Below are 22,713 nucleotides of genomic sequence, written 5' to 3'. Positions count from 1 at the left end.
ACAGACTCGAAATTTGATATACAGGGTACTGAGATTGGGGAAAAATCTATGTGATCGGTTTTCGGCCAGAAATTTGGCTGTTAAGGGGTCAAAGTTCAAGGATTTCACCTTTGAGAACTCTACCAAACTTCTCCGACAATTTTAGGTCTACACACTTGAAATTTTAGATATAGGTTCCTTTGACATGGCTTTTACTTAATAACTTGATTTGCTCCCTAAACAATAAATTTTAATAGGTCATAATAGGGGTCGAAGTTTAAAAAATTGACCACTTTTTTTTGCTCGGCATACACCCCAAACACCCGGGCAACGCCGGCCTGAAATGCCAGTTTTTAATATAAAACAAATTATTTATAAAACAAAAGTTACATATAACAGTAAAACTTGGAAAAACTCGTGGCGCTAACAAAAGCGTACGGAATAATTATATATGTGTATGTATCTGTATATATGTGTATGTATTTGTATATATGTGTATGTATTTGTATATATGTGAATGTATTTGTATATATGTGCATGTATTTGTATATATGTGTATGTATTTGTATATATGTGTATGTATTTGTATATATGTCTATGTATTTGTATATATGTGTATGTGTGTTTGTATATATGTATATATATTTGTATATATGTGTATGTGTATTTGTATATATGTGTATGTGTGTTTGTATATATGTGTATGTATTTGTATATATGTGTATGTATTTGTATATATGTCTATGTATTTGTATATATGTGTATGTGTGTTTGTATATATGTATATATATTTGTATATATGTGTATGTGTATTTGTATATATGTGTATGTGTGTTTGTATATATGTGTATGTATTTGTATATATATATGCATTTGTATATATGCATATGTATTTGTATATATGTATATGTATTTGTATATATGTATATGTATTTGTATATATGTGCATTTCTATACGTGTGTATGTATTTGTATATGTGTACGTATTTGTATATATATGAATGTATTTGTATATATGTGTATGTGTGTTTGTATATATGTATATGTATTTGTATATATGTGTATGTATTTGTATATATGTGTATGTATTTGTATATATGTGTATGTGTGTTTGTATATATGTATATGTATTTGCATATATGTGCATGTATTTGTATATATGTATATGCATTTGTATATATGTGTATGTATTTGTATATATGTATATGTATTTGTAAATATGTATATGTATTTGTATATATATATGCATTTTATATATGTGTATGTATCTGTGCATATGTATATGTATGTTTGTATATATGTGTATATGTATTTGCATATATGTGTATGTATTTTTATATATGTGTATGTATTTTTATATGTATATGTATTTGTATATGTATTTGTATATATGTGTATATATCTGTATATATGTGTATGTATTTGTATATATGTGTATGTATTTGTATATATGTGTATGTATCTGTATATATGTGTATGTATTTGTATATATGTGTATGTATTTGTATATATGTGTATGTATTTGTATATATGTCTATGTATTTGTATATATTTGTATGTGTGTTTGTATATATGTGCATGTATTTGTATATATGTGTATGTGTGTTTGTATATATGTGTATGTATTCGTATATATGTGAATGTATTTTTATATATGTATGTGCATTTGTATATATGTGTCTGTATTTGTATATATGTGTATGTATTTGTATATATGTGTATGTATTTGTATATATGTATGGGCATTTGTATCTATGTTTCTCTATTTGTATATATGTGTATGTATTTTATATATGTGTATGTATTTGTATATATGTGTATGTGTATTTGTATATATGTATATGTATTTGTATATATGTGTATGTGTGTTTGTATATATGTATATGTATTTGCATATATGTGCATGCATTTGTATATATGTGTATGTATTTGTATATATATGTATGTATTTGTATATATGTGTATGTATTTGTATATATGTATATGTATTTGTATATATGTGTGTGTATTTGTATATATGTCTATGTGTTTGTATATATGTCTATGTATTTGTATATATGCATATGTATTTGTATATATGTGTATGTGTGTTTGTATGTATGTATATGTGTGTTTGTATATATGTATATGTATTTGTATATATGTGAATGTATTTGTATACATGTGAATGTATTTGTATACATGTGAATGTATTTGTATATATGTGTATGTGTGTTTGTATATATGTATATGTATTTGTATATATGTATATGTATTTGTATATATGTGAATGTCTTTGTATATATGTATATGTATTTGTATATATGTGTGTGTATTTGTATATATGTGTATGTATTTGTATATATGTGAATGTATTTGTATATATGTGTATGTATTTGTATATATGTGAATGTATTTGTATATATGGGCATGTATTTGTATATATGTGAATGTATTTGTATATATGTATATGTATTTGTATATATGTGTATGTATTTGTATATATGTGTATGTATTTATATATATGTATATGCATTTTTATATATGTGTATGTATCTGTACATATGTATGTATGTTTGTATATATGTGTATATGTATTTGTATATATGTGCATGTAATTGTATATATGTATATGTATTTGTATATATGTGTCTGTATTTGTATATATGTGTATGTATTTTTATATATGTGTATGTATTTGTATATATGTGTATGTGTGTTTGTATATATGTATATGTATTTGTATATATGTGTATGTATTTGTATATATGTATATACATTTATATATCTGTGTATGTATTTGTATATACGTATGTGAATTTATATATATATATGTGTGTATGTATTTGTATAAATGTGTATGTATTTGTATATATGTGTGTGTATTTGTATATATGTATATGTATTTATATATGTATATGTATTTGTATATATGTGTAGGAATTTGTATATATGCATATATATTTATATATATATATGTGTATGCCTTTGTATGTATGCGTATGTATTTGTATACATGTGGATGTCTTTGTATATTTGTATACATGTGGATGTCTTTGTATATAGGTGTATGTGTGTTTTTATATATGTATCTGTATTTGTATATATGTATATGTATTTGCATATATGTGTATGTATTTGTATATATGTGTATGTATTTGTATATATGCATCTGTTTGTGTATATATGTAAATTTATTTGTATATATGTGTATGTATTTGTATATATGTATATGTGTGTTTTTTCTGAGAAAATTTATATAATTTCTTTATTCACCTTGTAAGTTATTGTTATATTAGTGTAAATGAAAACAATATTATCAGATGTAAATTGCAAATATGTATAAATTAAATATCTTTTCGTGCTTTATTTTCTTCTTTGTATTTACATTTGTACGTAACAGATGTTAAAAATGAATATTTTTGTTTTAGCAAGGGACAATTGTGTATGCCGTGCTTTTGGCGACCCACATTACATCACCTTTGATGGACAACTGATTAATTTCATGGGTAAATGCAAATACACCCTGGCCGCAACGAAATCTGTGAGCAACTTATCCAACTTTTCTATCGAAGTTAAAAATGAACATCGTGGAAACACACGTGTCTCTTACACCCGATTTGTTGACCTTAAAATAAACGGTAACACATTCAGAATGTTACCAGGCAGTAAACTTAAGGTAAGTCATTGTTTTACTAGCTTTAACTATTCGACGTTGATATGGAGTCGATTTACTTTACTTTTTTTTAAAAATGATGCTGAAACTCATCAGAATTTGTATCTGTTCATTTGTATTTTTATTTGAAGACGGCTCAACAAGTAATGATTTTTCTTTATGGCGTCGAGGGGTTCCGGATCGCCTGAGGAAGTCTCATTGGCTGAAACAGATGGCTATTTGTAGCGACCATATGCAATTGTTTAATTAAATTAAAAAAAAGCATTTTGCTCTTTTTATTGAGCACTATCGAACACCCTTGTTGTTTTCATTAGTCCCGACTTTTGAACATCTCAAATCTGAATATATATATATATATATATATATATATATATATATATATGAAACAAATGATTAATAAACCATGTTAAAAAAAATCTTGAAAAAGAGTTAAAAACATATTTAATTTTAAAAAGGAAGCACGAGATAAGTGGATAGTCCTTAATCCGCGGAGTTTCGAAGAAATACTCTCCTTCTCATCAGAGGGCAGGAATTAGCAAAATGCGGGATCGGATTTTGCAAGTATTTAATGAAACCACAAGTAAGTCACAGATCTTACTTGGTTAAAAAAGGGTGAGGTAAGGGGAATAGGAGGTAAAAGAAAAATGATAAAAAGATTTTACATGAATGGATAGTCCGGTGACGGGTAAAAATTCCAAGAATGGTAAAATCCAAACACGGTCGAATTAAAATTAAATATATATATATATATATATATATATATATATACGTGACCTTGTTTATGTGTATGCGTAACAGTCTCTATCAAATTCTTCTCTGAATTTTTGGTCTACAGACTTGAAATTTGATATATAGGGGATTTGAATCTACGGAACAATTTCGATTTGGTTTTTAGGGTCAAAATTGAAAAAAGTTAACCTTGAAAGGAGTAACTCGACTAAACTTATCATTTGCGCAAATACATATTCATAGCTTGAAGTTGTGTAATCGTTAAACCTTTACGATCCATCTATCGAGAGGTCTAACGGTAACGACTTTGGACGGAGATCTAAATGGTTTGGTTTCGATTCTAGCTGATGGCACCAGAGTCATATATTTTATTATTTTTAACCTTGGAAATTATACTATATATTGGTTAAAATATAAAAATCAATATAGAATCGGATCTTATATATATATATATATATATATATATATATATATATATATATATATATATATGTGTGTGTGTGTGTGCATTTTTTCTGTATGTCTGCCAAAGGCTTTTTTCCATCTGCTTCTCGGGTTGGTCACTCATTCTTATAATTTTTTAAATCCTACCTAAATGTACGAATTACGAAAGCGGGCGATGTGTATCTTTTATTTAGGCTACTTTTACACGCTATTTTCGCGATATTTTTTATTCTCCGCGCGTTTATAAGCGAAACTGAACCGTGGCAAAATTAGCCTCCCTGGCACTCGTGCTCGGGACGTCCAGAAAGCAACAAAATTTTATCAATGCGGCCAAAATTCGTCATATTAGACAATTGCTATTCATTACGACCCCCTCTTTAAAAGGGGAACTGGTTTTCCCAAACATACGCAGAAACTGCAGCCAAAGTTAAGTGTGTTTCATTCCCTTTATCGTGATGGTTGACCTCATTTAATTGACCCACCTGTCACATCACTTTTTAATTGTTTGACTTTCTAATCGTTTAATTTGATACATATCAGGTATCTGCCAGCGTAGCGTGGCAGTAAGTCATCAGCCTATTAACCCCAAGGGTTTGGGTTCGAGCTTACCTACCTACCAAAACTTTTTTCTTTTACACCTCCAAACACCCAGGCAACGCTGAGTACACCCGCTAGTTTGTAATAAATATGAAATCTGCATGAATTAAATAACAAATGTAAGCGTATTTTATGATTAGGTATATATATATATATATATATATATATATATATATATATATATATATATATATATATATATATATATATATATATCAGAGAGGCGGTAGCACTCTCTATATAGGGATGGCCCGTACACGCCTATATACGCCTACAAAACAAAACTATCCAAATCTCAACTAAAATCAACTTATAAGTTTCAAAAAGCACATATTCTTACAGAGAAGCGTCTTACGAATCCAGCGAGTGTCAGAACGTCGGTTAAAATGTCAAAAGAGAGCAAAAAAAGGGGTACAAAAATGGCCAATTGTTCTTCTTTCTTCTTCTTTCTTCTTTCTTTTGAGACGATGTATCTCGGTGTACGAACGATCTCTGACAACAGTTCAAGCATCAATCGACTGCTCTTTACACGGAGAAATGCAGTGACCCATCGCTTTTTAGCTAACTCCATAATTTAATAAGATTATTTGTAATAACAAGTTTTAAACACTATATACCCAATGTAGACAGACCACTTCGAACACAGAACTTCTCTCAAAAGGGACAGCTCCAAATAGTACACCGGATGCTCACATACGTTCCAGTTTGCCAGTGGCCTATATTTCTTGGACGCTGAATATTTGAGGTGAACGTTAAGGTTTTTTCTTTAAAGTCATTAATGAAACCACGAAATCTTTATCTCAGTTGATCAAAATTGTTATAAGAGTAACCTATCAGCAAGTACGACGTCAAAAAACAATGTTATAAAAACAAATAATTCTTCAGATTTTGGACTGTAAAATATGTACAAAATGTCAATGCTGTGACCAGGATTCGAACCTAGGTTAGCACGGCCACAACGTGGGGCCTAACCTCTAGACGATCACGGCTAACACTGACGTCTGTCGCTCTTGACAGATGTCTTGCTATAAGATAAGTGATATTATAGTAAGATACACATAAGTGTTATATGTTTACATTTAATAAAAAATGCCAAAGTCAGCACGTAGTAAAAAAGCTCAGAGAAATATAGACTATGAAAAAAACAAAGTCAAGGTATTATCTGAGCAAAAAGAATACTATCAGAAAAATGCTGAAATAATAAAAATTAAGTATCATGCAAATCCTGAGGCAAAGAAGGCTGCCTCACGTGCTGACTCAAAAGCACGGTATAACAGGGATCTCGAGGGGAAAAAACTGCCTCACGTGCTCTTTATAACAAAGAACCAGAAAAAAAGAAGGCTGCCTCACGTGCTGACTCAAAAGCACGGTATAACAGGGATTCTGAGGAGAAAAAAGATGCCTCACGTGCTCTTTATAACAAAGAACCAGAAAAAAAGAAGGCTGCCTCACGTGCTGACTCAAAAGCACGGTATAACAGGGATCCCAAGGGAAAAAAGCTGCCTCATGCACAAACCATTATAAATATAAATATCAAAAACTGCCAAATCTTTGCCAAAACGCCAAAGAATGAACCAAGAAAAATTTAATAGTGAAGGTATGAACATTTTAGAACTTTATAATCCTCTAACTGTTTTATTAGAGAGGCGGTAGCACTCTCTATGTAATATAGAACCGATGGAAGACCACGAGGCAACTCCTAAGGCCCAAAACCCAAAGACCTAAAACCCAGCAGGAAGCGACCTGCTACTAATGGAGGTGGCAATGAGCCGCCTCCTAAAAAAGACAATACTATCATGAATGTAAGTTTAAAAATAAGACTGTAAGTAAAAATACTAATTAACAAGAATAAAAAAGCATTGGAAATGCAAAAGGATATAGGGATGGTATGCCAAAAAGTATACAAACAAGATAGCTATGAATGGCTAGGCACATGGAAATAGAATTGCATCCAAAGTATAGCCCTATAGCTTTTTACAACCGTAATGATGGCACGGAATGAAGATTGGAGAAAAGCTATAGGGCTATACTTTGGATGCAATTCTATTTCCATGTGCCTAGCCATTCATAGCTATCTTGTTTGTATACTTTTTGGCATACCATCCCTATATCCTTTTGCATTTCCAATGCTTTTTTATTCTTGTATATATATATAACTACTTAATTTACTCACATAAAATTAATATACGAAAGTATAGATTTATGCGTAAGCTTTAAGTATTTACTTCAAAAGTGCTCAATACGTAGGTAGAGCTAGTTAGTAATTTATAATATATATATATATAAAATTTTAATGTGGAATTATTGCAAATATGAAAATTGATTGTTTTCTTACAGCTGCTGACAAACCCTTAACTGAAATTATTACAATAAATTTATTTTTTCTAAAATGTTTACTTAAAAATAGGTAGCTTATTATTATTCACTCACTTGGAGTCACAACACAAATCATCAGAGGATATTGCTCACTGATAAAATTATTTGTGTTTTTGGAACTACTGTTCTCACCTTGAGTGCTATTTTCCGCAACATTTCGGCCGCTGTAACCGCCAATCTGCTTCAAGTATAGCTTGTCGAGTTCAGAAATCTTTCTGTCAAATTAATCTTTCGGTCAAACTTTTGGAATCTGCGCGGAATTTAATCCATCGGGGTAGCATACTCTCGTTTCACCATCCATAACTGGGTAGCAGTTCTAAGTAGACATTTATGCTGACGATACTACAATCTATGGTAGCACATCAAAAACAGTAAACGATCAATTCTCTCTGATTCTCTAACCTAGGATCTCGAGCATGTGGTACAATGGGGAAAGAGGTGGCTGGTTACTTTTAATGCATCTAAAACTAAGCTTCTATCTCTACACCATCTACGCTCTGGTGCCAATCTGGTATCGGTTGAAATGAATGGCTCTCGTCTTGGAGAGGCTTCATGTTTTGACAAGCTTCTCGGCTTGACCTTTACTCCTGACCTGAAATGGAATGCGTATATCAAATCCATTGCCAAGGTCGCTGGAAAAATGGATCCTTCTACCGCTCCAGTAGATATCTCACTCTTGATGCAATTCTTTACCTATATAAAAGCCAGGTTCGGCCAACGATGGAGTACTGTTGCCACATCTGGGAAGGAGCTGCTAGAACTAACTTATCCTTCCTTGACAAAGTTCAAAATAAACCGTAGCTATGTGGGGGATACCCTTTTCCCTTCCCTGCAACCTCTTTCCCACAGAAGAGATGTTGCGAGCCTGTCTCTGCTTTATCGTTATTTTCATGGCAAGTGCCCAGCTGAGTTTCAATCTATGGTTCCCTTCACACAACTTTCATGAAAAACACTCGTCTAGCTAAAACCACTATCAATAATTTCCCACACTCTTTACCTGTGCCTAAACCTAAATGCAGATTCCATGAACAAAGCTTCCTTTTTAGAACTGCATGCCTGTGGAACTCTCTTCCGATTGCCTGCTTTCCAGCTGACTACAATCTGATTGTCTTCAAGTCCAATGTAAACAAGTTCTTGATGAACCGGTCCTAAATAATCCAATGTACAAAATTCCCACTACTTATGTTTACTACGCTATAATCATATTAACTAATGTATACCCATTAACCCTTATCCTTCAAGTGGCCTCCGGGCCTTGATAAGTGCTGATTTCTGCGTAAAAAAAGTAATTCATAATTGCACACTGAAGATTGGACCTTCAAGCTCTAAAAGAGTAATTTACCAAGTACTTTATCAACTATGCTATTTGTCATTACGGAGATACCTGAAAAACGGCGGAGATTACATTAATCGAAAAGTTGTGAGAATAAAACTCAGGGTGAAAACAGTATTCAGGAGAATCCAAATAATAATAATATCGCACATCATAAAATCTTATTTTTACTGTGATTTAGGTCAATGGTTATTTAATGATTCTTCCTCTGACGAACTACCTGGAAGTTAATGCTATATTCTCCCTTGGTTGGCTTATTATTTGGACCGACTTTGGTTTAAAAATCGAGTTTGATGGCGAGCACAGGGTGATTGTGACAGTACCAAGCAAATATATGGGACAATTGACTGGAATCTGTGGAGATTGTAATCTGAAGAAAGATGATTATAAAACCAAATCTGGAGTTGATGTCAGTTCGTCAAAAAACAAATTCTCTTTGATTGGAACAAGTTACCAAGTCGTCGATGACAGCGATAAACCAGAAACAAAGTAATTATTTTGTATTTATTCTTTGGTTTTCTGCATGTAAACTTTTATATAATAGACATATTTATTTGGTATTAGTGTACATTAGCAGCACGATGCTTAGCAGTTATTTTATTAATATATTACCATAATTATACATGTATTAATTCTTTCTACGTTTGATTTATTCATTTTGTGTCTGTGATAAATCAATTACACGAACAGTAAAAGTTCATTTTTATATAATTTACACATTATAATAACTGTACACTTTACATAAGAGATGTATTGGTTTTTTTAGTTTACATGTTCGATTATTTAATATTTATTAAAAGTTATTTAATTTTTTTTACTTATAGATTTACATAATACTTTATTCATTTATCTGAGTTATACACTATCATAACTATACACATTATGCAATAGAACTATGCATTTCGTCGGTATATCCAAAGACAGGCAAAACAGTCCTCCAGATCCTGGCTAGACCATACGTCTCTATACTTATTTCAACTGTCTATTAGTTTGCATTAAGATATGGCTATACATCAATTATCATAAGTTCATTAGGTGCAATTCTAAAAGCTTATGGAAAATTTAAGAAACTGTTGTTTCTGCACAAATAATTAACAAGAACACGAAAGTAAAGGTATACAATAATATATTAGGAAGAAAAGTTATATACATCTTTACATGTCTTCAGATATACTTCAGTTGGAGATATTCCGGCAGGTGGCATGTTGCATGTCTTACTGGAGGCAGCATAGGCGTCTTGCCTATTTGGCGGTCGTTGCCGAACTCTCCCGGTATTGGTGATTGATACCTTTATATATCTCACTCACCCCTATGTTAATTAGTGGGCGTCTCCACAACACCCCCTCCCAAGATTTGAAGTCGTGTCAATTTCAATATCTTTTCCTCTTGTGGTTCATTATAATTGGTTCTGTAAACTTTCTTTTCCTTCCCGATCTTCTCGGTTCGGGCATGGTTTGTGGTGGTTGGATATCAAACACTTCGTATCGTATATCAATTGGATCTTCCTTTTCATCAGGTTTGTCATGTTTGTTGTCTTTTATATGACGTTTTCTCAATTGATTTTGATGTCTTTTGTGTATCCCTTTTGGACCTTTTATCATGTAGACCAAGTCGCCGATCCGTTTATCTTCTAGCAAACATTAATTCTGCTGGCGATAATTTCGACGGTGTATTTGGGTTCTTAGTTATCCTGTATATTTGCAGGAATTGCTGTAATGCTTTATCCGTCGGGGTCCCTATTAATTTTCTAAGTGCACATTTTATCGTGTCTACGAACCTTTCCGCTAATCCATTTGATCTAGGGTGGAACGGTGGTATAGTTATATGTTTTACCTGAAAAGTGTCACAAAATCCTTGAAATCACTTGATGTGAATTGTGTTCCGTTATCTGTGACTATAATGTCTGGCACACCAAACCGTGCAAATATTTCATGCAGAAAACTTATTGTGTTATTTGTCGTCGAGTTCTTGAAACGCTTTACTTCAGGCCATCTGGAAAAACTATCTACTACTATTAGGTAGTATTGTCCTTAGGTCGGTTCAGCAAAGTCTATATGAATGCGTGACCATGGATTGTCAGTTTTTTTCCAAGGTTTATGAACTATCGGTGGTGCCTTAGCGGCTAACGCACAACCTTTACACTTGTTTACTGTTAGTGCAATATCCACATCCATGTTACGCCAGTAAACGTAACTCCGCATAAGTGCTTTCATCCTATTTATATCTGAGTGTCCTGTGTGAAAATCACGTTAGATCTTTTTCTGCAAGGTTTTCGGGATAACAACTCTTTCACTATATAATGAAACATCATTGCATACGGAAAATATGCTTTGCGTTTTTTCATCATTTTCCCTTATTTTTTCTTTATGTCTGATGACATCGTCATTTTCAGCCTCCCTTTTTATATCGGTTAACGTGACTGGTAATTCTTTTATTATATTCGCCACCATGTTTTTTTCCTCATGATTGGAACGTATAGCTGCAATTACTGACTCTTCAATGGTTTCTTCCATTTTCGGTATAAGCCTTGACAGGCCATCCGAATGACCTACTTTTTTTCGAATCCAGATGTTTTATTTGAAAGTAATAATTTAGCAAGATCGTACCCCAACGGAGAAGGCGATTTGTCATATATACTGGCAAGCCCTTTTTTGAGTCGAAGATTGTTACTAGGGGCTTGTGATCTGTTTCCAGTATAAAATGTCTCCCGTACAGGTAACGGTGAAATTTCGTCACCGCGAAAATAATGCTTAACATCCTTTTTCTATTTGAGAGTAAGCCTTTTCTGCCGGAAGTAGTGTCCTGAATTTGTTCCGACTTTTTTTTACGTACACCGTAGGGGCTTCCCAGACGCTAGTTTCGATAAGCTGCCTGTTTATTCAAGTCTATCTAGCTCGCTATTTATTTTGTCTTAACCGGCGAACGGTACGTTCCGTATTTTCTTAAACACCGGTGTTGCATCCTTTTTTAGCTCGAACGAAGCCTTAATTTTATTGCATCTTCCCAGTCTAGTAGGAAATATTTATGGGAATTTCTTTTTTCGATCGTTTTTAATATTTTCAGATGTTGAGGTGCAACTGGTTATTTTTCTACAAAAAGCGTTTATTTCTTAATCCCAAAGATTGAATTTTTCAATCCAGTCAATTCCCAGTAATTTCTTGCTTTCTTTAATTACGAAGATTTTCAATTTCTTCATCGTGCAATTTAAATTAATGGGCAGGATGACCTCTCCTTCGAGTTTTATTTCGTCTCCTGTTACTGTTCGGCCACCTTTACTTGACTTTTGAAGAGTCAGTTTACCCAGCTTTTTCCAAGTGTTGGCGTTTATTAAGGGCAAATCCGATCCAGAGTCAAGCTGAAATATTACTTGTTCGTCGAAAATATTTACTGATACATATTTTCGTAAATTATTTTTCCCTTTGTCGTTTGTTCTCATTTGGTGTACTCTATTTTTGTTCTGCAGTAAACACTCTTATGACCAACTTTATCGCAATTGTAACACCTGATATTTTTGTAAGGACAATCCTTTTCCAAATGTTTTTCATCACATCTTCTGCAATTATTACCTGATACTGTCTTTTTATAATTCCTCTGATTATTATATTGACTATTATCGTAATTCCGTTTTCTGTAGTTATTATATTGACTATTATTGTAATTTAATTTTCTGTAGTTATTATATTGACTATTATCGTAATTCCGTTTTCTGTAGTTATTATATTGACTATTATTGTAATTTCGTTTTCTGTAGTTATTATATTGATTATTATTGTAATTTCGTTTTCTGTAGTTATTATATTGATTATTATTGTAATTTCGTTTTCTGTAGTTATTATATCGACTATTATTGTAATTTCGTTTTCTGTAGTTATTATATTGACTATTATCGTAATTTCGTTTTCTGTAGTTTTTATATTGACTATTATCGTAATTTCGTTTACTGTAGTTATTATATTGATTATTATCGTAATTTCGTTTTCTGTGGTTATTATATTGACTATTATCGTAATTTCGTTTTCTTCTGTTATTATATTGACTATTATCGTAATTTCGTTTTCTGTAGTTATTATATAGATTATACTCGTAATTTCGTTTTCTGTAGTTATTATATTGACTATTATTGTAATTTCGTTTTCTGTAGTTATTATATTGACTATTATCGTAATTTCGTTTTCTGTAGTTATTATATTGATTATTATCGTAATTTCGTTTTCTGTAGTTATTATATTGACTATTATCGTAATTTCGTTTTCTGTAGTTATTATATTGACTATTATCGTAATTTCGTTTTCTGTAGTTATTATATTGACTATTATTGTAATTTCGTTTTCTGTAATTATTATATTGACTATTATCGTAATTTCGTTTTGTGTAGTTATTATATTGACTATTATCGTAAGTTCGTTTTCTGTAGTTATTATATTGATTATTATCGTAATTTCGTTTTCAGTAGTTATTATATTGACTATTATCGTAATTTCGTTTTCTGTAGTTATTATATTGACTATTATCGTAATTTCGTTTTCTGTAGTTATTATATTGACTATTATTGTAATTTCGTTTTCTGTAATTATTATATTGACTATTATCGTAATTTCGTTTTCTGTAGTTATTATATTGACTATTATCGTAATTTCGTTTTCTGTAGTTATTATATTGAGTATTATCGTAATTTCCTTTTCTGTAGTTATTATATTGACTATTATCGTAATTTCCTTTTCTGTAGTTATTATATTGACTATTATCGTAATTTCCTTTTCTGTAGTTATTATATTGACTATTATTGTAATTTCGTTTTCTGTAATTATTATATTGACTATTATCGTAATTTCGTTTTCTGTAGTTATTATATTGACTATTATCGTAATTTCGTTTTCTGTAATTATTATATTGACTATTATCGTAATTTCCTTTTCTGTAGTTATTATATTGACTATTATCGTAATTTTGTTTTCTGTAGTTATTATATTGACTATTATCGTAATTTCGTTTTCTGTAGTTATTATATTGACTATTATCGTAATTTCGTTTTCTGTAGTTATTATATTGATTATTATTGTAATTTCGTTTTCTGTAGTTATTATATTGATTATTATTGTAATTTCGTTTTCTGTAGTTATTATATTGATTATTATCGTAATTTCGTTTTCTGTAGTTATTATATTGATTATTATTGTAATTTCGTTTTCTGTAGTTATTATATTGACTATTATCGTTATTTCGTTTTCTGTAGTTATTATATTGATTATTATTGTACTTTCGTTTTCTGTAGTTATATTGACTATTATCGGAATTTCGTTTTCTGTAGTTATTATATTGACTATTATCGTAATTTCGTTTTCTGTAGTTATTATATTGATTATTATCGTAATTTCGTTTTCTGTAGTTATTATATTGATTATTATTGTAATTTCGTTTTCTGTAGTTATTATATTGACTATTATCGTAATTTCCTTTTCTGTAGTTATTATATTGACTATTATCGTAATTTCGTTTTCTGTAGTTATTATATTGACTATTATCGTAATTTCCTTTTCTGTAGTTATTATATTGACTATTATTGTAATTTCGTTTTCTGTAGTTATTATATTGATTATTATCGTAATTTCGTTTTCTATAGTTATTATATTGACTAATATCGTAATTTCGTTTTCTGTAGTTATTATATTGACTATTATCGTAATTCCGTTTTCTGTAGTTATTATATTGACTATTATCGTAATTCCGTTTTCTGTAGTTATTATATTGACTATTATCGTAATTCCGTTTTCTGTAGTTATTATATTGATTATTATTGTAATTTCGTTTTCTGTAGTTATTATATTGATTATTATCGTAATTTCGTTTTCTATAGTAATTATATTGACTAATATCGTAATTTCGTTTTCTGTAGTTATTATATTGACTATTATCGTAATTTCGTTTTCTGTAGTTATTATATTGACTATTATCGTAATTCCGTTTTCTGTAGTTATTATATTGATTATTATTGTAATTTCGTTTTCTGTAGTTATTATATTGACTATTATTGTAATTTCGTTTTCTGTTGTTATTATATTGATTATTATCGTAATTTCGTTTTCTGTAGTTATTATATTGACTATTATCGTAATTTCGTTTTCTGTAGTTATTATATTGACTATTATCGTAATTTCGTTTTCTGTAGTTATTACATTGACTATTATCGTAATTTCGTTTTCTGTAGTTTTTATATTGACTATTATCGTAATTTCGTTTTCTGTAGTTATTATATTGACTATTATCGTAATTTCTTTTTCTGTAGTTATTATATTGACTATTATCGTAATTTCCTTTTCTGTAGTTATTATATTGACTATTATCGTAATTTTGTTTTCTGTAGTTATTATATTGACTATTATCGTAATTTCCTTTTCTGTAGTTATTATATTGATTATTATCGTAATTTCCTTTTCTGTAGTTATTATATTGACTATTATCGTAATTTCGTTTTCTGTAGGTATTATATTGACTATTATCGTAATTTCGTTTTCTGTAGTTATTATATTGACTATTATCGTAATTTCGTTTTCTGTAGTTATTATATTGACTATTATCGTAATTTCGTTTTCTGTAGTTATTATATTGACTATTATCGTAATTCCGTTTTCTGTAATTATTATATTGACTATTATCGTAATTTCCTTTTCTGTAGTTATTATATTGATTATTATCGTAATTTCGTTTTCTGTAGTTATTATATTGACTATTATCGTAATTTCGTTTTCTGTAGTTATTATATTGACTATTATCGTAATTTCCTTTTCTGTAGTTATTATATTGATAATTATCGTAATTTCCTTTTCTGTAGTTATTATATTGATTATTATCGTAATTTCGTTTTCTGTGGTTATTATATTGACTATTATCGTAATTTCGTTTTCTTTTGTTATTATATTGACTATTATCGTAATTTCCTTTTCTGTAGTTATTATATTGATTATTATCGTAATTTCGTTTTCTGTAGTTATTATATTGACTATTATCGTAATTTCGTTTTCTGTAGTTTTTATATTGACTATTATCGTAATTTCGTTTACTGTAGTTAATATATAGATTATTATCGTAATTTCCTTTTCTGTAGTTATTATATTGATTATTATCGTAATTTCGTTTTCTGTGGTTATTATATTGACTATTATCGTAATTTCGTTTTCTTCTGTTATTATATTGACTATTATCGTAATTTCCTTTTCTGTAGTTATTATATTGATTATTATCGTAATTTCGTTTTCTGTAGTTATTATATTGACTATTATCGTAATTTCGTTTTCTGTAGTTATTATATTGACTATTATCGTAATTTCGTTTTCTGTAGTTATTATATTGATTATTATCGTAATTTCGTTTTCTGTAGTTATTATATTGACTATTATCGTAATTTCGTTTTCTGTAGTTATTATATTGACTATTATCGTAATTTCCTTTTCTGTAGTTATTATATTGACTATTATTGTAATTTCGTTTTCTGTAATTATTATATTGACTATTATCGTAATTTCGTTTTGTGTAGTTATTATATTGACTATTATCGTAATTTCGTTTTCTGTAGTTATTATATTGATTATTATCGTAATTTCGTTTTCTTCTGTTATTATATTGACTATTATCGTAATTTCGTTTTCTGTAGTTATTATATTGACTATTATCGTAATTTCGTTTTCTGTAGTTATTATATTGATTATTATCGTAATTTCGTTTTCTGTAGTTATTATATTGATTATTATCGTAATTTCGTTTTCTGTAGTTATTATATTGACTATTATCGTAATTTCGTTTTCTGTAGTTATTATATTGATTATTATCGTAATTTCGTTTTCTGTAGTTATTATATTGACTATTATCGTAATTTCGTTTTCTGTAGTTATTATATTGACTATTATTGTAATTTCGTTTTCTGTAATTATTATATTGACTATTATCGTAATTTCGTTTTCTGTAGTTATTATATTGACTATTATCGTAATTTCGTTTTGTGTAGTTATTATATTGACTATTATCGTAATTTCGTTTTCTGTAATTATTATATTGACTATTATCGTAATTTCGTTTTCTGTAGTTATTATATTGACTATTATCGTAATTTCGTTTTGTGTAGTTATTATATTGACTATTATCGTAATTTCGTTTTCTGTAGTTATTATATTGACTATTATCGTAATTTCGTTTTGTGTAGTTATTATATTGACTATTATCGTAATTTCGTTTTCTGTAGTTATTATATTGACTATTATCGTAATTTCGTTTTCTGTAATCATTATATTGACTATTATCGTAATTTCGTTTTCTGTAATTATTATATTGACTATTATCGTAATTTCGTTTTCTGTAGTTATTATATTGACTATTATCGTAATTTCGTTTTCTGTAGTTATTATATTGACTATTATCGTAATTTCGTTTTCTGTAATTATTATATTGACTATTATCGTAATTTCGTTTTCTGTAGTTATTATATTGACTATTATCGTAATTTCGTTTTGTGTAGTTATTATATTGACTATTATCGTAATTTCGTTTTCTGTAGTTATTATATTGATTATTATCGTAATTTCGTTTTCTTCTGTTATTATATTGACTATTATCGTAATTTCGTTTTCTGTAGTTATTATATTGACTATTATCGTAATTTCGTTTTCTGTAGTTATTATATTGATTATTATCGTAATTTCGTTTTCTGTAGTTATTATATTGACTATTATCGTAATTTCGTTTTCTGTAGTTATTATATTGACTATTATTGTAATTTCGTTTTCTGTAATTATTATATTGACTATTATCGTAATTTCGTTTTCTATAGTTATTATATTGACTAATATCGTAATTTCGTTTTCTGTAGTTATTATATTGACTATTATCGTAATTTCATTTTCTGTAGTAATTATATTGACTATTATCGTAATTTCGTTTTCTGTAGTTATTATATTGACTATTATCGTAATTCCGTTTTCTGTAGTTATTATATTGACTATTATCGTAATTTCGTTTTCTGTAGTTATTATATTGACTATTATCGTAATTCCGTTTTCTGTAGTTATTATATTGACTATTATCGTAATTTCGTTTTCTGTAGTTATTATATTGACTATTATCGTAATTTCGTTTTCTGTAGTTATTATATTTACTATTATCGTAATTCCGTTTTCTGTAGTTATTATATTGACTATTATCGTAATTTCCTTTTCTGTAGTTATTATATTGATTATTATCGTAATTTCGTTTTCTGTAGTTATTATATTGACTATTATCGTAATTTCGTTTTCTGTAGTTATTATATTGACTATTATCGTAATTTCCTTTTCTGTAGTTATTATATTGATAATTATCGTAATTTCCTTTTCTGTAGTTATTATATTGATTATTATCGTAATTTCGTTTTCTGTGGTTATTATATTGACTATTATCGTAATTTCGTTTTCTTTTGTTATTATATTGTCTATTATCGTAATTTCGTTTTCTGTAGTTATTATATTGATTATTATCGTAATTTCGTTTTCTGTAGTTATTATATTGACTATTATCGTAATTTCGTTTTCTGTAGTTTTTATATTGACTATTATCGTAATTTCGTTTACTGTAGTTATTATATTGATTATTATCGTAATTTCCTTTTCTGTAGTTATTATATTGATTATTATCGTAATTTCGTTTTCTGTGGTTATTATATTGACTATTATCGTAATTTCGTTTTCTTCTGTTATTATATTGACTATTATCGTAATTTCCTTTTCTGTAGTTATTATATTGATTATTATCGTAATTTCGTTTTCTGTAGTTATTATATTGACTATTATCGTAATTTCGTTTTCTGTAGTTATTATATTGACTATTATCTTAATTTCGTTTTCTGTAGTTATTATATTGATTATTATCGTAATTTCGTTTTCTGTAGTTATTATATTGACTATTATCGTAATTTCGTTTTCTGTAGTTATTATATTGACTATTATCGTAATTTCCTTTTCTGTAGTTATTATATTGACTATTATTGTAATTTCGTTTTCTGTAATTATTATATTGACTATTATCGTAATTTCGTTTTGTGTAGTTATTATATTGACTATTATCGTAATTTCGTATTCTGTAGTTATTATATTGATTATTATCGTAATTTCGTTTTCAGTAGTTATTATATTGACTATTATCGTAATTTCGTTTTCTGTAGTTATTATATTGACTATTATCGTAATTTCGTTTTCTGTAGTTATTATATTGATTATTATCGTAATTTCGTTTTCTGTAGTTATTATATTGACTATTATCGTAATTTCGTTTTCTGTAGTTATTATATTGACTATTATTGTAATTTCGTTTTCTGTAATTATTATATTGACTATTATCGTAATTTCGTTTTCTGTAGTTATTATATTGACTATTATCGTAATTTCGTTTTCTGTAGTTATTATATTGAGTATTATCGTAATTTCCTTTTCTGTAGTGATTATATTGACTATTATCGTAATTTCCTTTTCTGTAGTTATTATATTGACTATTATCGTAATTTCCTTTTTTGTAGTTATTATATTGACTATTATTGTAATTTCGTTTTCTGTAATTATTATATTGACTATTATCGTAATTTCGTTTTCTGTAGTTATTATATTGACTATTATCGTAATTTCGTTTTCTGTAATTATTATATTGACTATTATCGTAATTTCCTTTTCTGTAGTTATTATATTGACTATTATCGTAATTTCGTTTTCTGTAGTTATTATATTGATTATTATCGTAATTTCGTTTTCTGTAGTTATTATATTGACTATTATTGTAATTTCGTTTTCTGTAATTATTATATTGACTATTATCGTAATTTCGTTTTCTGTAGTTATTATATTGACTATTATCGTAATTTCGTTTTCTATAGTTATTATATTGATTATTATCGTAATTTCGTTTTCAGTAGTTATTATATTGACTATTATCGTAATTTCTTTTTCTGTAGTTATTATATTGACTATTATCGTAATTTCCTTTTCTGTAGTTATTATATTGACTATTATCGTAATTTCCTTTTCTGTAGTTATTATATTGACTATTATCGTAATTTCGTTTTCTGTAGTTATTATATTGATTATTATCGTAATTTCGTTTTCTGTAGTTATTATATTGACTATTATCGTAATTTCCTTTTCTGTAGTTATTATATTGACTATTATCGTAATTTCGTTTTCTGTAGTTATTATATTGATTATTATCGTAATTTCCTTTTCTGTAGTTATTATATTGATTATTATCGTAATTTCGTTTTCTGTAGTTATTATATTGATTATTATCGTAATTTCGTTTTCTGTAATTATTATATTGACTATTATCGTAATTTCCTTTTCTGTAGTTATTATATTGACTATTATTGTAATTTCGTTTTCTGTAATTATTATATTGACTATTATCGTAATTTCGTTTTCTGTAGTTATTATATTGACTATTATCGTAATTTCGTTTTCTGTAGTTATTATATTGATTATTATCGTAATTTCCTTTTCTGTAGTTATTATATTGACTATTATCGTAATTTCGTTTTCTGTAGTTATTATATTGACTATTATCGTAATTTCGTTTTCTGTAGTTATTATATTGATTATTATCGTAATTTCCTTTTCTGTAGTTATTATATTGACTATTATCGTAATTTCGTTTTCTGTGGTTATTATATTGATTATTATCGTAATTTCGTTTTCTGTAGTTATTATATTGACTATTATCGTAATTTCGTTTTCTGTAATTATTATATTGACTATTATCGTAATTTCGTTTTCTGCAGTTATTATAATTTGAGTATTTATAATTTGGGTATTTTTTTTTTAATTTTGACTTGTCTCAAAATTTCTTTGTCCTGAGATTCTGACAGGTTTTTTAATCTTCTTAATGTACGCCACTCCAGCTTGTTTTATATCCCTGGAATCTTTTTTAGTGAAACTACCCTTTGGCAATCTTCTGCTAATTTCTGCTATGTCAGGCCTTGTTCTGTCTCTAATTTTGAGAGAACGCGTCTTCGGATTTCTGAATTTTTTGTGGATACTAGACCCTGTGCAAAGATTAAGCATTTGAAATCGTCCACCGTGAGTTCCGATAATTTGAAGTTGTCGCAGTTTTTGTTTACTACTGGCGCGTATGTCAGGTAGTCCTGCTCATCAGTTTTCTTAAGATTCATACATGACCATCTCTTGTGGAAAAGACACATGCTCGGTCCGAATGAATCCTTAAGAAGCTTTACGGTCTCAGCGAAATCTAACTGATTCGTTCGCCTTGGAAATATGAAATCGACAAATTTACAATGTTCACTGGTACCAAGCTTTCGAAGTAATAAACTTACTTTCTTTCCATTTGGCCAGTTTTCGCAGTCTGTTTCGAAAATATCTTCATTCCTCTTGAAGTATGCATCAAAAGTTTTATCCTCTTCAGGTACGTATGTGAACACATCTATACTGTTAACAATTATTGTGTTGGAGAAGGTTGTATTATTTTCTTGTATGTAATTAGCTGTTAATCTTTCTAATAGTTCATTCTGTTCAAGTTGCATCTGCGCGAACCTTTCTTCCTGCCTTTCTAGGCATTTTATTAGTCGTTCATTTTGTCTTTTGTCTCTTTCTGCGTATAACGCTTGCTGTTCTGTTTGTAAGCTCTGCTGATTTTGCATGAATTGTTTCATTATTTTAGCAAATTCCTCCATCTTGTTTTTTTTATTTCAAAGATTAGAAAAATCAGTCTATTTTACTAATTCACTTTTTACAATAACTAAGAACAACCGTTTTTTAGAGTCACTTTTATTTATTTTTTTTGTCAACCGAATTCTATCGATATTTTATTTTTTTACGTTGAACCTTTCTTTCTCCCTTTTTCTATTGAGGGACAACAAAAAATGTATTTTATTTTTTCTCTTAATCCGTTAAGATTTGATTATGTACAAGAAACAAAATCCTTTCTTGGTACAGCTGAAAAAAAATCACTTTTCTCCTTTAAGACAATTTGCATAATTTAGTTCACGGTGTACTAGCGAAACCAACTTTTTTTTCTTTGACTTTCGTAATCACTTTGAAATGGTTATTGGTATTTTGCTAGCAAAATAACTTTTTTTTTCATTGACTTTCGTAGTCACTTTGAAATTGTTATTGGTATTTTGCTAGCGAAATACCTTTTTTTTTTCTTTGACTTTCGTAGTCACTTTGAAATGGTTATTGGTGTTTTGCCTTCAAGTATCCAGCGTTCGAATATCTCGCTCGACAATTTTATAGTTATCTCCATTTGTTTTTCTTTGGTTTTGCGTAAATCTTTGCTCGACAAATTTTGTAGTTCCTTTCGTTTGTTTTTTTCTTTTTTTTTGTTTTCGACCGTGATAACTTTCCGCGTAAATTATTTTTCGAATACTGTGTTGTGTCTAACAGTGAATTCGAGTAAATCTTTTTCAAAATCCTTGATGTTACTGTTGTGTTTAAACAGTAGTTTTTTTTCTTCTTTTTCCTCGAGTATGTTTTTTTTTTCAATCTTTCTCGAGTACGTATTTTTAGTACACCGCTGTTGAATTTAGTAGTGGATTTTCCCGCGTAAGTCTTTTTTCGAATTCTTGAGGCCACTGTTGTGT

At 28.6% G+C, this 22,713-nt stretch overlaps 1 protein-coding gene across 2 annotated transcripts in view; it reads left to right on the top strand.

Moving 5' to 3' along the window:
* The window catches only part of LOC145239959 (zonadhesin-like), a 242,675-nt gene that overhangs the window by 158,616 nt on the left and 61,346 nt on the right, over positions 1-22,713 (top strand). For both annotated transcript variants that reach the window (XM_080103543.1, XM_080103544.1), the window contains 2 exons: positions 3,390-3,637; positions 9,295-9,602. In XM_080103543.1, the coding sequence (XP_079959669.1) occupies positions 3,390-3,637; positions 9,295-9,602 (556 nt within the window). The remainder of the gene's footprint in view (positions 1-3,389; positions 3,638-9,294; positions 9,603-22,713) is intronic.

This window comes from Euprymna scolopes, chromosome 19, assembly GCF_053919585.1.
Source record: "Euprymna scolopes isolate OS-2025 chromosome 19, ASM5391958v1, whole genome shotgun sequence".
Classification (NCBI taxonomy): domain Eukaryota; kingdom Metazoa; phylum Mollusca; class Cephalopoda; order Sepiida; family Sepiolidae; genus Euprymna; species Euprymna scolopes.
This window is presented reverse-complemented; position numbering and strand designations above follow the sequence as displayed.